The 15,389-nt window shown below is 37.9% G+C and overlaps 1 protein-coding gene across 6 annotated transcripts in view; it reads left to right on the top strand.

Annotated features, from left to right (window-relative positions):
• pex5la (peroxisomal biogenesis factor 5-like a) overlaps positions 1-15,389 on the top strand; it is a 93,709-nt gene that overhangs the window by 58,521 nt on the left and 19,799 nt on the right. For 5 of the 6 annotated variants that reach the window (XM_051897356.1, XM_051897359.1, XM_051897355.1 and 2 more), the window contains 2 exons: positions 97-126; positions 4,815-4,910. In XM_051897356.1, the coding sequence (XP_051753316.1) occupies positions 97-126; positions 4,815-4,910 (126 nt within the window). The remainder of the gene's footprint in view (positions 1-96; positions 127-4,814; positions 4,911-15,389) is intronic. The other variant, XM_051897358.1, reaches the window with a different exon arrangement.

Genomic DNA, 15,389 nt, shown 5'->3' with positions numbered 1-15,389 from the left:
CATTATTATAAGTCCATCCACTTGAACTGTAAATGGTTTGTCACTCAATACATTGTGGAACATTCTGTGCTAATGTCTAGAATTCTTTATTTTCAGCTTAACAGACAATATGTTAGTGGAAGACACGTAAGCCTCTCTGTGCACTCTTTGTATGAATCGCTGAATGGTCTATGCATTTGCACCATGGCAACAGCATCACCACCACATTCAATACAAAAAAGACCAAACCTTTTTGGCAATACTTGAGCTACATTCATGGCGAATAATGAACTGAAGTGGTGATTTTGTGGTGGGTCACTTCCAAATTTGTTGTGGTGCTACAGGGTACAAATGTTACACGCTTTTACCCTCAGTGAAGCATGCAGGTCTGTTGTATTGCTATCTATCATGATTAGATTATTAGCAAATTAATTATTGTCCAGCCACTGTCCTATATCAACATCGGATGTTGTACATTATTGCCCCAGTTTGCTTTGGGCGAAGGCATAAAAATGAAATTACACCAAATATATAGTGTCCAACAGTGGGTGCCTCCTCCAGTACCTTTAATTTGCTCCTCTGGTTTGTAGTCAGGTTAAAATGTCATGTGGTGCGACTCCCCAAAAACGTATCGATACACTACCTTTCTAAAGTTTGGGGTCTATAAGATTTTTTAATGTTTTTGTCTTTCACCCAGGCTTGCATTTATTTGATCAAAATACATTAAAAACAGTGAAATATTATTGAAATAAATTGTGAAATATTATTAAATTTAAAATAACTGTTTTCTATTTTGATATGTTTTAAAATGTAATTTATTTCTGTGATATCAAAACTGAATTTTCAGCATCCATTACTTCAGTCTTTGGTGTGACATGATCCTTCAGATATATAATATGCTGATTTGGTGATCAAGAAACATTTCTTATTATTATCAATGAAAACAGTTGTGCTGCTTAATATTTTTGTGGAAACCGTTACTTTTTTTCAGGATTCTTTAATGAATAGAAAGTTCAAAATAACAGCATAAAAGTATTAATTTCTTTAAAATAAATACTGACCCCAAACTTTTGAACAGTAGAGTATTTATTATTTAATAATTAAAAAAAAAAACCTTTTGAAAAAAAAAGAAAAAAAGAAAAACATTTCACCATAAAATTGCATTTTAAAACATTTATTTAAAAAAATAATGATTAATGTTTCTTTATCATGGACACTCTTATACTAGGGGTGTAACAATATATCGTGTCACAATATAATACAAAAATGCAACAATTTGTATCATGGATAGTCACAATATGTATTGTGTGTAGTTCACCCAAAATGAAAATTACTGTGTGAGGAAAAAATTCAAGTTTACAAAGTTTTAGTGTCAGTACTACAAACCTGATTCCAAAAAAGTTTGGACACTGTACAAACTGTGAATAAAAAAGGAATGCAATAATTTACAAATCTCATAAACTTATATTTTATTCACAATAGAATATAGATAACATATCAAATGTTGAAAGTGAGACATTTTGAAATGTCATGCCAAATATTGGCTCATTTTGGATTTCATGAGAGCTACACATTCCAAAAAAGTTGGGACAGGTAGCAATAAGAGGCCGGAAAAGTTAAATGTACATATAAGGAACAGCTGGAGGACCAATTTGCAACTTATTAGGTCAATTGGCAACATGATTGGGTATAAAAAGAGCCTCTCAGAGTGGCAGTGTCTCTCAGATGTCAAGATGGGCAGAGGATCACCAATTCCCCCAATGCTGCGGCGAAAAATAGTGAAGCAATATCAGAAAGGAGTTTCTCAGAGAAAAATTGCAAAGAGTTTGAAGTTATCATCATCTACAGTGCATAATATCATCCAAAGATTCAGAGAATCTGGAACAATCTCTGTGCATAAGGGTCAAGGCCGGAAAACCATACTGGATGCCCGTGATCTTCGGGCCCTTAAACGGCACTGCATCACATACAGGAATGCTACTGTAATGGAAATCACAACATGGGCTCAGGAATACTTCCAGAAAACATCGTCGGTGAACACAATCCACCGTGCCATTCGCCGTTGCCTGCTAAAACTCTATAGGTCAAAAAAGAAGCCATATCTAAACATGATCCAGAAGCGCAGGCGTTTTCTCTGGGCCAAGGCTCATTTAAAATGGACTGTGGCAAAGTGGAAAACTGTTCTGTGGTCAGACGAATCAAAATTTGAAGTTCTTTTTGGAAAACTGGGACGCCATGTCATCCGGACTAAAGAGGACAAGGACAACCCAAGTTGTTATCAGCGCTCAGTTCAGAAGCCTGCATCTCTGATGGTATGGGGTTGCATGAGTGCATGTGGCATGAGCAGCTTACACATCTGGAAAGGCACCATCAATGCTGAAAGGTATATCCAAGTTCTAGAACAACATATGCTCCCATCCAGACGTCGTCTCTTTCAGGGAAGACCTTGCATTTTCCAACATGACAATGCCAGACCACATACTGCATCAATTACAGCATCATGGCTGTGTAGAAGAAGTATCCGGGTACTGAAATGGCCAGCCTGAAGTGCAGATCTTTCACCCATGGAAAACATTTGGCGCATCATAAAGAGGAAGATGCGATAAAGAAGACCTAAGACAGTTGAGCAACTAGAAGCCTGTATTAGACAAGAATGGGACAACATTCCTATTCCTAAACTTGAGCAACTTGTCTCCTCAGTCCCCAGACGTTTGCAGACTGTTATAAAAAGAAGAGGGGATGCCACACAGTGGTAAACATGGCCTTGTCCCAACTTTTTTGAGATGTGTTGATGCCATGAAATTTAAAATCAACTTATTTTTCCCTTAAAATGATACATTTTCTCAGTTTAAACATTTGATATGTCATCTATGTTGTATTCTGAATAAAATATTGAAATTTGAAACTTCCACATCATTGCATTCCTTTTTTATTCACAATTTGTACAGTGTCCCAACTTTTTTGGAATCGGGTTTGTATATTAAACTACTATATATAATGTTGAATATAATGTATAATAATGCAATGGGGGAATATTTGTGTGTCCTGATAATGCCAAATGTCTTGTTACCAGTAAAAGTGGCCTACATCATTTTAAATATATCTTGTCAGTAACAGAGTGCAAGCATATTCGTCTAAAATAATTCTGTATTTTCAGCTTCAGAATCATGAAATATTTTTATTCTGGTGTCACCATTGTTTCCACTCCAAAGTAATACAAAATTTAGCATTTTAATCAACAGTACATTTTTGTTAACCTTTTACCTTATGTCTTGGAGTATCACAATAATATCATATCATGCGTTCAGTATCGTTATGTATCGAATCGTGACATGAGGGTATCGTTACACCCCTATGTCATACTGTACATCACTGACCCTTATATACTTAAACCTTGCATTAGGAGTACAGGTACATTTTTCTTACATGTCTTAAGACTAGTCATGATGAAGCAATCATCACACTTGTGAGCTGCATGGTTCTAAAAACATCAAGCTCAAATTGTCTTTCGGCCATGAGGTGCAGTGGAAATGGAATGTGTAATGTTAAAGGTAATTGTTGCACTGACACAGGGTCTGACAGGGCACATTAAATGTAATTATACAGAGCTGCACCAGCACAATGAAGCAAGACCAATTGTCCTTTTTGAGGCCTCCATTATAGCCTCCTGTATGAAATCCGTTTAACTTGGTAACCTTGGTAATTGATTAATATCCAATGAGGCAGGTGGCAAATACTTCATCGTATTCCTTTGATTCAGTCTGCCTGGAAGGCTTTGTTATGCCGAGAATTGAATTGGGGGAATGGAAGTCCTTTGATAGCTCAGCACTTGACATTTAGAGTGACCTAAGAACAAGATACAAATACAGAGGGTGAATTTTAAAGGGTAACTCTATGATTACATTCTTCATTAAAATGACAAGCAACTTTAAAGTTTAAGGAGCACCAAAAACATTATTATCAATGAAAATGAAAAACTAGGGCCGTCAATTTAACATGTTAATTTAGTGTGACTAATTTTTTTTAAAAGACACAATTAAAAAGTAGCACAATTAATCATGCCCCCTGGCCTGTACATTAATTTTGCAATGAGGAATTTTCCTACCATCAGAGCAATTTAAAGACAGCTAGATATATGCAATTATTTATGGAATATCCTGTAATTAATTCAATGAATTGATTGACAGCCCTAGCAATAAACGAATAGCAAAATATAATATAGTATTTTATAGTGTTTGTTTTAACATCCAAAGCCGTCAGTAAATGTAAACAGAAGGTTCCTATTATTTATCATGCCCATGTCACCCTCTAAATTTGAAACCTCTCCAGATGAAGCCTTTATGACTCTGAGAAAATAAAACCCCTGAGATCTTAGTGTTGTGTTTTATTTTGCAGTAAGCTTGATTTTCATTGCTGTGTGGTATACACACACAGCAGTGTAGTCAAAATGAATGGCTTTGCTGCATGTGAAGCATGTCTTCAGGTGTACAGTGCTGAAAATGGTGTGTATTTGACGATTCATGCTGAGCAAAGGTCTCCTGCCATGCTATTTTCAGATTTGCATACTGAGAAAAATGTGCAGGGCAGCACGTTGTGCATGACAAGCCAGTCCAGAGCCATTATGAGTGTGAGAACATTAAGTGTGGACAGAAAGACCTCAAAAGAGTGAAAGTGAGAAAGAGAGAGAAAGAAGACCCTGTGCTGCTAATGCTGGCATTTCTCCTGGCCTCTGGCATCAGGGGTTTGGCAAGGGCAGGGCCTTTTCTCCTGTCAGAGTGATTGAGAGATGGCTGACCACGTTTTCTCTGACTCTTCTGTGTGCATGTGTTTGACAGGGCCGTTTGAGCAAAGACCAAAGGTGGGGTAGCACACTGCTGTCCAGAAACCAGTCTCTGGAGGAAGAGTTTGAGAGAGCTAAGGCAGCAGTGGAGGTAAGCCAAAAGCTTCTATTAAAAATGTCTATGTGCATCACAAACATTGTCTCATGGGTCATGGGCATTAATGGGCAGTGTCTATATACTAGTAGCTGACCAATATATCGCCATGGCCTGTATATAGGCCAATATTTGGCTTTTTTTTTTATTATCAACGTCGGCCGATACGTTTTTTTGTTTGACTGATGGCTGCAGGACTTTTATTTTGAAGGCACTGAGAACACCAGCACTTGTTGTATTCGTGACATTTTCACTGTGTACTGTATGTAAAATTAAAGCTACCTTCTCTTTATTTGAAAAATATGATTATCGGTCGACCACTACTATTTACATGGAGTGCAAGACACCAACCTTTGTTGACAAAGGCTTTTTTTCCACTAAAGACACACTGAACTGAATTGAGCTGAATAATAACAGTATTGTCTTCTGTAGAGCTGCTTTACAGCTGAGATTGAATTTGTTTCATATTTGATGAATTTTGCAACATTAACACTGTTATTTTCCCATTTATTACTTTGAAGCTGCTTTGACAAAATCTGTATTGTATAAAGCCCTATATAAATGTAACTTGATGTGTGTCGTGGCTGGGTTGCAAATAAAGTCGAAAGCAGGATCTATTAGCAACAGTAATGGTTTTATTTAGGATAGAACGCAGGAGTCATGGAAACAGAGCAACTCAGCTTAACATAGAACGGGCAACTGAACAAGGGAAACTGAGGACTTCATGTGCTCTCTGAATTATTGTACATACGGGTTTCCCAGGAAAAAAAAAAAATGCACATGAACGCCCTCTCATGTCGAAACTTGAATGCGAAGCTCGTAATTATGACTTCAGAAGTGTGGATTATCAAATTTCCTATAGCACATGAAGGCAGCATTAAGTACACAGAGGTAAACAAGAGAACTAAATGAACCACAGGTGAATGTAATCATGTCTGGCACATAAGAGGAAACTAGGTCAACTTACAAATGACAAAGAACACAGGCAAACTGAAACAGAACAGCACCAAACCAAAACAGAATATACACGTTACAACGTGACTAAACTGGCGGTTACATTACTACACTTCTTATTCCATTGACTTTGATTTAGAGTATATGCATGCTAATGCAGGAGACAGGAAACACAAGCTCTTGTGAATTTAGCTGCATTCCAAAGTTCAAGTTTGGTGCACTTTGATTTCATATCACATGAAGACATAAGATCTATAGAATATTGATATGTCACAGCGTGACCTCTTAGCTGAATTAAAAGAATGCACACTTTAAATCTCCAGTATTGCAGCTTTGCAGTAAAGTAGAGTAGATTGTATAATTTTACATTTTGGATGTATTATATGTTGAATTATGTTGCAAATTTTGCATGTTCAAAGTCTAGTTTGACCGTGACTCCATCATTACTCAGATATTTTACCTTTAGTACAAATAGTATATCACTTTAATTTACACTTTTTGTGAATAGCTTTCACTATTTGCACTATTTGTTGCTATAATACTTGGTGCAAATAGTATCCACTGCTATATACATTCGGTGCAAATAGCACCTGCCTTTTTTATGCTTAGTGTACTGTATTTACAGCTAATGCTGCATTACTGTAATATTGTTCCAAAGTCAACGTTTATCAACTTATCAACAGACAAAGATGGAGTCTACAGACATTTTCCACTTTTTCTATCCTGGTTTAATTTGCAGAATTCAGCAGAGTGGATTTAAATAAACTAAAAGGAGTGAACTAGAGCTGAGAGTACTATACTCATATTAGCCAAAAGCATTATTCAGTTAATTAAAATGCTTAATAAATGAATTTTCCAAGGGCCAACACTTTTGTACACTCTTTGGGAAGGCAACCTACCAATGGCTTACTTATAGATGTCTCTGAACATGATAAATGAATAGTGCACTCAAAAATGAAAATTCTGTAAATTTATACATCTGCATGTCGTTCCAAACCTGTATGGCTTTCATTCTGTGGAACATAAAAGAAGATATTTTGAGATTTTTTTTTTATTTTTTATTTGTCTATTCATACATTAGAAGTCAATAGTCACCAAAACTGTGTGGTTACCAATATTCTTCAAAATATCTTGCTATGTTCCACAGAAGAAAGAAAGTCATACAATTTTCGAAAAACATGAGGATGAGTAAATGATGATGGAATTTTCATTTTTTAGTGATTTATCACTTTAAATTTGAATGGAAGAAAATAAGAATCAACATGAAGTAAACTGAAGGTGTGCTCTCCACTGCTAAAATAAATGACTTAATAAGGCCTCACTTTTGTGGCTTTGGAGGAGTTGAAAACCGTCTGCTGTCACGAGTACAATGTGATGCTAATTAGCCTCACTCAATAATTGATTGATTATAATGTCATCACTGTTGCTCATGGAATAAGTTGAACCATATAATAACTTTCCATTGCTCAATGAGAGGAGAAAATAGGCCAGTCATGCAGCATCAGGTGGCAGAGGAGAAGGTATTGTGCTTTCAGAAACTAGATATGGGCTAATTCAGCTGGAGACCCTGCTATCCAACATCAGTTCCTCTGCTTCACTGATCACAACCACTGATGCATTGGAAGAAATTACTCTAAGGCCTGTCACTCAGGGGAAGGGGGGGGGGAACATCTAGACACAATATCTCTTATTCAACCAGAAAGCAATTTTTTGATATAAAAGCAGCTACATTTATATCAGTATTTTCAGTAGTTGTGCTTGGGTAAGAGAGTCTTTGAATTTTTATTTTATTTTATTCATTTTAATTTTAAATGATTCATTTTCAGTCTTGAATACACAAAATAGTAACCAAAACTCGCAAATAAAAATCATGTATTTCATCACAATGTGACAAGACTAGTGCTGTGTTAAGAGATCTCACATCTTAATAGCTTATGTTGTTCTGATGCGTGTCAGTTGTTGCACTTATAAGATGCCAGCTATTGTATTACATTTGTTGCAGAGGTAGAGTGCTAAGGGTAAAAACATGGGGATCTGTAAGAACAGATGAATAATGTAGGAGGAAGGGCACATCTAAAAGTGAGAGCAGTACTTACAGTACGAAGAACCACTCAATGCAGAATTTATACTGTGCACAGAATCACTGGTTATGCTGTAGCCCTCAAGACAGCGGCTATTACAGCTATAGGACTGAGATGATGTTCGGCTTGGAAGGGAGTTGGAGGGGGTGGGACTTAGTGTACAGTAAGTAGTGATTCTAAGGCTGCAATGCACAAATGGAGGGTTGATCGATAGCACCATCCTTGAGTTTCGATCATTACGGGAACTCTGGCCTGCACACTGAGAGCTGCCCTTCTGCCTCCAGCCCCCCTATAACTGCATATATTTAATATGATTATTAGCTGAACAGAGTCCTGAATTATCCAGAAAGCTACTTTCTACGACAGTGAGGCCAGTTTCCAATCATTTTTATTTGTTGATGTCCTGAATGAAGAAATACCTTGGAGCCTAAAATGAATTGAAATGGAGAATCATTGGGCTGGGCTGCTTACTGAGCAGTGAATAAAGATGCAAGATAGATGGAAAATAAATTTTACGCCCCAGAGTCTTAGGGGAGGATGTTGGGATGCAGGAAACAGAATACAACTGAAATTATGTTGCTCTTTTTAGAAACAGGCAGACAGTGGCGGTCCATGCAGGATGTTGGCTGACTCTGTGCTGGTCAGGGCCAAATGTAACACAAAGGTGTGTTAAATGCAAGGATTAATGCTGTGAATAACTGCGTATTTCATAAATTGTGAATATAATGATGTATAAATACCATGTGCAGGCAGGGAACCTTTTGGGTCATTAAGACTTGTCATTTCTAAAACAATAATAGCATTTATTTTGCAAAGAAAGAACAGTATGATTGATTATATAGGATTTAGCTTTACAATAGCACACTTCCAGTAACTCAAAATCCATCATCTGATCCTTTCCATCTTCTAACATGTTGGACGTTTCAAATGATGCAAAATGACAGGGATCGGTTTTAACAGCAGGACTTGACAGCTTGTCAATTCTTTTTTTTTATATGCTCAACAAACCAAACTCTCACACAGAAAGTTCCTGCTTTTTGGGGGCAAATACAGCTACTGAAGGAGCAGTAGAGTAATGCAATTACATGATAAATTCTGTCCTGCAAACATTTTTTTATTTAGTTAAGTAATTATGATGGATATTAAATTGCAAATATGAATGTAATATTAATATGTATATAGTAAGTACAATAGGGACTACTTCAGTTTGTGCCCTTACAGTTTTACTGATTCATATATTCAAAACTTTGTCAGAAGTCATTGTTCAGAAGTTTATTAGAAGCCTCATTGGAATTTGTATGACTTCTATGTATGTGTCACGCTCAAGTTTTTAATTGTTTGTCATATCTGTCTTAAGGGGTTTTATCATTCCAATCATGAACTGACCCTTGGTCTCTTTTAGTTTGTAATTATGAGATGAATATATTCACTTGCTCGTCTATTAAAGAGTTAGTCTTTGAGAGAGTTCAAATAATTATTTGCATCCACCACCCCAACTTCCTCCTATTATGGACAGCAAGTCAAACCTGTCCACATCCCTTTTATATACTACAGCCCGAATTCTGGAAATGTTGGGATGTTTTTTAAATTTGAAAAAAATGAAAACTAAAAGACTTTCAGATCACATGAGCCAATATTTTATTCACAATAGAACATAGATAACATAACAAATGTTTAAATTGAGAAATTTTACACTTTTATCCACTAAATGAGCTAATTTCAAATTTGATGCCTGCTACAGGTCTCAAAAAAGTTGGCACAGGGGCAACAAATGGCTGAAAAAGCAAGAAATTTTGAAAAGATTCAGCTAGGAGAACATCTAGCAACTAATTAAGTTAACTGATATCAGGTCTGTAACATGATTAGCTATAAAAGGGATGTCTTAGAGAGGCAGAGTCTCTCAGAAGTAAAGATGAAAAAAGATTGTGGAATATTTTAAAAACAATGTTTCTCAACGTCAAATTGCAGAGGCTTTGCAAATCTCATCATCTACAGTGCACAACATCATCAAAAGATTCAGAGAAACTGGAGAAATCTCTGTGTGTAAGGGACAAGGCTGAAGACCTTTATTGGAGGCCCTCAGACGACACTGCATCACTCATCGGCATGATCGTGTCAATGACATTACTAAATGGGCCCAGGAATACTTCCAGAAACTACTGTCGGTAAACACAATCCGCCGTACCATCTGCAGATGCCAACTAAAGCTCTATCATGCAAAAAGGAAGCCATATGTGAACATGGTCCAGAAGCGCTGTCGTGTCCTGTGGGCCAAGGCTCATTTAAAATGGTTTCAAAGTAGAAAAGTGTTCTATGGTCAGACAAGTCCAAATTTGACATTCTTGTTGGAAATCATGGACGCCGTGTCCTCCGGGCTAAAGAGGAAGGAGACCTTCCAGCGTGTTATCAGCATTCAGTTCAAAAGCCAGCATCTCTGATGGTATGGGGGTGCATAATTGCATACAGTATGGGCAGCTTGCATGTTTTGGAAAGCGCTATGAATGCTGAAAGGTATATAAAGGTTTTAGAGCAACATATGCTCCCCTCCAGACGATGTCTATTTCAGGGAAGGCCTTGTGTATTTCAGCAGGACAATGCAAAACCACATACTGCAGCTATTATAACAGCATGGCTTCGTCGTAGAAGAGTCTGGGTGCTGAATTGGCCTGCCTGCAGTCCAGATCTTTCACCTATAGAGAACATTTGGCGCATCATAAAACGAAAGACGACCACGAACTCTTCAGCAGCTGGAAACCTATATCAGGCAAGAATGGGACCAAATTCCAACACCAAAACTCCAGAAACTCATAACCTCGATGCCCAGACGTCTTCAAACTGTTTTGAAAAGAAGAGGAGATGCTAGACCATGGTAAACATGCCCCCGTCCCAACTATTTTGAGACCTGTAGCAGGCATCAAATTTGAAATGAGATTATTTTGTGCATAAAATTGTAAAATTTCTAAGTTTAAACATTTTCTATTGTGAATAAAATATTGGCTCATGTGATTTGAAAGTCTTTTAGTTTTCATTTTTTTCAAATTTAAAAAACGTCCCAACATTTCCGAAATTCGGGTTGTATATGAATGGGTACAGTTATTATTTTATAAACTAACAATTGTATTTGATGAGCATTCACTCTTTACAAGTTAGATTTATCCTTGAAAATTTACCAAAGTATAAAGGAATAAACTTTATTCAAGATTTTTAATTTTCTGAAAAAAATTTGTAAAATGTAATGTAACACAGGAAACTAACACAGAAATACTAACAAAGAACTATTTTTCCAGGGTAAAGCATGTGCTTTTGTGTATACCGTCCAAATAGAAATAAAAGTCTCAAACTTGTGAACCAAAGGGCATTCTATTTCAGCAACAAAGACCAATTAGAAAAGACTTTCTCACCCCAGTGGAACAGCATGGCCTTGATCATGTGTCTCTTGTTTGAAAATGAGGAAGACTGAGCACTGACCCCCTTTGGAGCCATCAGTTAAGGCCTCTGCCATGGCCTGCTGAGCTCCTGACAACATTTCAGACTTTTTTTGCGCTTATAGAGCTATATCAATCTCTCAAGGGACGTACAATGCAGTTTGAGGTAAGAGAACTCTAAAGGAAAGATGCCAGTCTTGAATGACAGACAATGCCACATGGGTGTTCAGGAATGCTTTTTCTGTGCCCCTTACACAGTAACAGCTTCAGGGTATGTCATAACAGCTCTTGCTATTCTTCATGGATCTTTTTCAGTGTTTCTGACATATATTTAAGTGGAACATATTTTTAGAAATATTCCAGGTGCTTTGCACAAAATTGGTGACCAAAGTTGTTAATGTAATAGTTAACCCAAAAATAAATTTTCATTCTGTGGAACACAAAAAAGGGAAATTGGAAGAGAATTTTGGTGACTGGAGCTTTCAAAAATGCTTTCAGGATTGGTGAAGGAATCAATCAGACTGCTTTTGTAAACCATATTAAACCAATACACTGATTCAAAAGAACAATTCATGAATCAGACCTCACTATTACTTTTATGAATAACTATTCATGATTTTTGGTGAAGAATGACTTAAATTTTGGGATTTGCATTTCCTTACACACACCTATTATATGGATTAGAAGACTTGGAATTTTATCATATGGATTAGAAGAAGAAAAACATTGTGTAAACTGTATGGGCTACTTTTGTGTAGTGTTATTTTAGTATGATTTATTTAATGCTATTATAGTATTACTTAATATTTTAAACCAGCTTTTATTTTTATATTTTACATTTAAATGTATGAAAGTCTTTTTTTAAACAAATGTAATGAAAAATGAAAAGAGGACTCTATAATTTAGACACAGAATAATTGCGAAAAACATGCTGGATTAAAAAAAAATGATATGATATGTCTCTGATATGTTCGGTGAAGATGTGTGCTGTGAAGGATGTACTTAACACAAATGTTCTGGCTATTAAAAGGTTCAGTCAGGCAGTCTTTCTCTGGATGAGAGATAATGAGTCTTCAACTTTGACCTTTGACTAGTTGAATTGTCTCTGTGCTGAGCTGTTGGGGGGAAGAGGGGGTGGGTCATCCAATTACCGTAATTGGCCACTTAGTGAAGCTGTTGCCCATCATAAAACACGGAGGGCCATTTATCTCCTCAACAAAAGATGTCATTGAACAAAATAACATCTCATCAACTTTCAGTCGCACAACATTCTTTGAAAACCCTCATCATAAATACAATCTCTGAGGGAATCAAGCATGAAGGTTTTTGAAAAGCAGATAACTCTCTTACATCAGTGTTTTTCAAGTGAATATGAGCTGTAATGAAGGGATACTGGGACCTGTATTGATTGGTAGGTGACTTCAACAAATACTCCTGTCGCTTCTGTTTTTATAACAGTAGTGTTATGTATGATGACAGTAATGAGGTTTTGATTAACAAGTATAACATGAATATATATATATATATATATATATATATATATAATATTATTATTATTAACATTTCAAAATAATTTTCAACCATTTTGTCCTTTTGCATCAAATCAAAGTGTTTCAGTGCAGTCAGTTCGCTGACTAATGCTATCCGAAAGTATTTTTTTTTTTTTTTTTTTTTTTTTGATTAATCAAACCCTTTAGATGAGATTTCCAAATGTCCTAGATGGCTGAGAGCTGAATGATTGCTTGCGTGGCTGTGTAAGTCTCCTCTTGCCATCAATATTCATGCACAGTGATTCATTATTCAGATTGCTGAGCACAGAGAGTTCAGAAGCATGTTGATACAGATTTGAGACATTCATAAGTGTGGCACACCTGCAGAGACTCGACTAAAGACTAAGATTTACCCAGAGCATGATTTTACGGAGACACTTCATTTTTTTTTTTTTTTTGGTGGCTGGTTGCATATAAAATTTCTAGTTGGATTAAACAAATTCTGTGAATTAATAAATTAAAATGGTATTTCAGCATCTCTAACATTTTTGACCAGTATGTGTCCTGGGAATCAAATCCATGACCTTGATGAGCTTCAGGAATTGCATCACTGTAATATCACCAAAGGTTTTATAAGCTTTTCTGAGAAGTTTTATATATATATATATATATATATAACTTAATGTAGCAGAATTAATATTACAATCAATTAGCAAACCATCAGTTTCTTAAGTCTAACACACCTCTCTTTAAAAGTGGTAGGGATCAAATAATGAGACTAAATTTGATACTTGCATGTCTCTCTCATTTGAATAAAACTGTTCTGATGCAATTTGTTGAGGCTCCAGTTGATCTTTGCTGATGTTATCTTGATGAGAGAGAACCAATTGGAGTCAGAGGATCCTTGGTGAATGGAAAATCAAGGCCACAGCCTGGCACAAACGTAGGGCTCCTTAGAAGACTTCTAGCTCAGCATCATCTTCACATCAGAGTTTCTCAGAATCCAAGACCGCATGATCTTGTGATCAGTGATCTTTTAAAGTTTGAAGATGTCACACCCTCGTAGTTGTGTGAGCCATAAGAAGTTGTTCCTTTGGAGGGAAACTTTACAATCCTTTGTCCTCTAGCAGGTATTTGCATATGTAATTTGATTGGGCGTTTAAGAGAAGAACCTTCAAGATTCTTATAATACTAATATGTTGCATAGTGTAATGATGGGTCAACAGAATGGGGATCCATTTGCAGCTTTTATTAAGAATAGTATATACACAGGTAAGGGCAGAGGCAGAGACGTAAACGGGGACAGGCAATGGTCGAGGCAGGCGGCAGACAAACGGTATCAGGAAGCAGGCAGAGATCAGGGCAGGCAGCAAACAAACACAGTCCAGTAACCAGGCAAGGATCAAGGCAGGCAGCAGAGAATCACAAGAGATAAACAGTCCAATCGGCAACAGTATAAACAATCCACAGAAAACGCTTAGAAATGATCACCGGGGCAAATCAAGACTTCGCAGTGTGTGTGTGTGTGCGTGCTGCTTAAATAGTGTGAGTGTGATGTGATGCAGGTGTGTGCGCAATCAGTCCCAGGAATGAGGGCCTATGGGAAATGTAGTCTGAATGATAGTCTCAGTATTCCGGTGAAGGCTCCCTCCGGTGGTGCGGGGGAGGAAGTGCGGGAGCCTCACTTGTGACAGAGCCCCCCCCCTGCGAGCGGCTCCAGACGCGAGGAGGCGGACGACGCCGGGGTCTACCACGTGGTCGAGGGGCCGGTCTCTCCGGATGCGTCCTGTGAAACTCTTCTGTGAGTGAGGGGTCCAGGATATCATCCACATCGACCCAGGATCGCTCCTCCGGGCCGTACCCCTCCCAGTCGACCAGGTACTGAAGTCTCCCACCCCGGCGCCTGGAATCGAGTAGTTCTCGAACTTGGTAAGCCTCCTCGCCTTCGATCAGCATGGGTGGGGGGTTGCGGGCCTCGGCTCCCTCCGACTCCCCCCTCGGACCACCAGAGGGTTTCAGCAACGACACATGGAAAGTGGGAGAAACACGGTAGTTAGCAGGTAGGTCTAATCGGAATGACACGGGTGTAATTTGTTTAATAATTTGAAAAGGCCCTACAAACCTGGGACTGAGCTTTCTGCATGGAAGTCGGAGGCGGAGATCTCGTGTGGATAGCCAGACCCATTGGTCCACGGTGTACTCTGGACTGGGACGCCGGTGACGATTAGCCTGTACCTCCTGCCTTCTCACAGCGCGCTGCAGATGGTGATGGGCGAGGTCCCAGGTTTCCTCACTGCGTTGCAGCCACTCTGTCACGGATGGAAGATTGGTGGGTACGCCGGACCAAGGGAAAAGTGGTGGCTGGTAGCCAAGTACACATTTGAAGGGAGTCACGCCGGTGGAGGTTTTCTGGAGAGAGTTTTGTGCGTATTCCGCCCACATCAGGTAACGACTCCAGTCATTTTGATTTTGTTGGCAGTAAGTGCGTAGGAATCTGGTGAGCTCTTGGTTCATGCGTTCTGTTTG

This window comes from Ctenopharyngodon idella, chromosome 6 (assembly GCF_019924925.1).
Source record: "Ctenopharyngodon idella isolate HZGC_01 chromosome 6, HZGC01, whole genome shotgun sequence".
NCBI lineage: Eukaryota > Metazoa > Chordata > Actinopteri > Cypriniformes > Xenocyprididae > Ctenopharyngodon > Ctenopharyngodon idella.
Note: the sequence above shows the minus strand (reverse complement) of the source record. Positions and strands in the feature narration are given on the sequence as shown.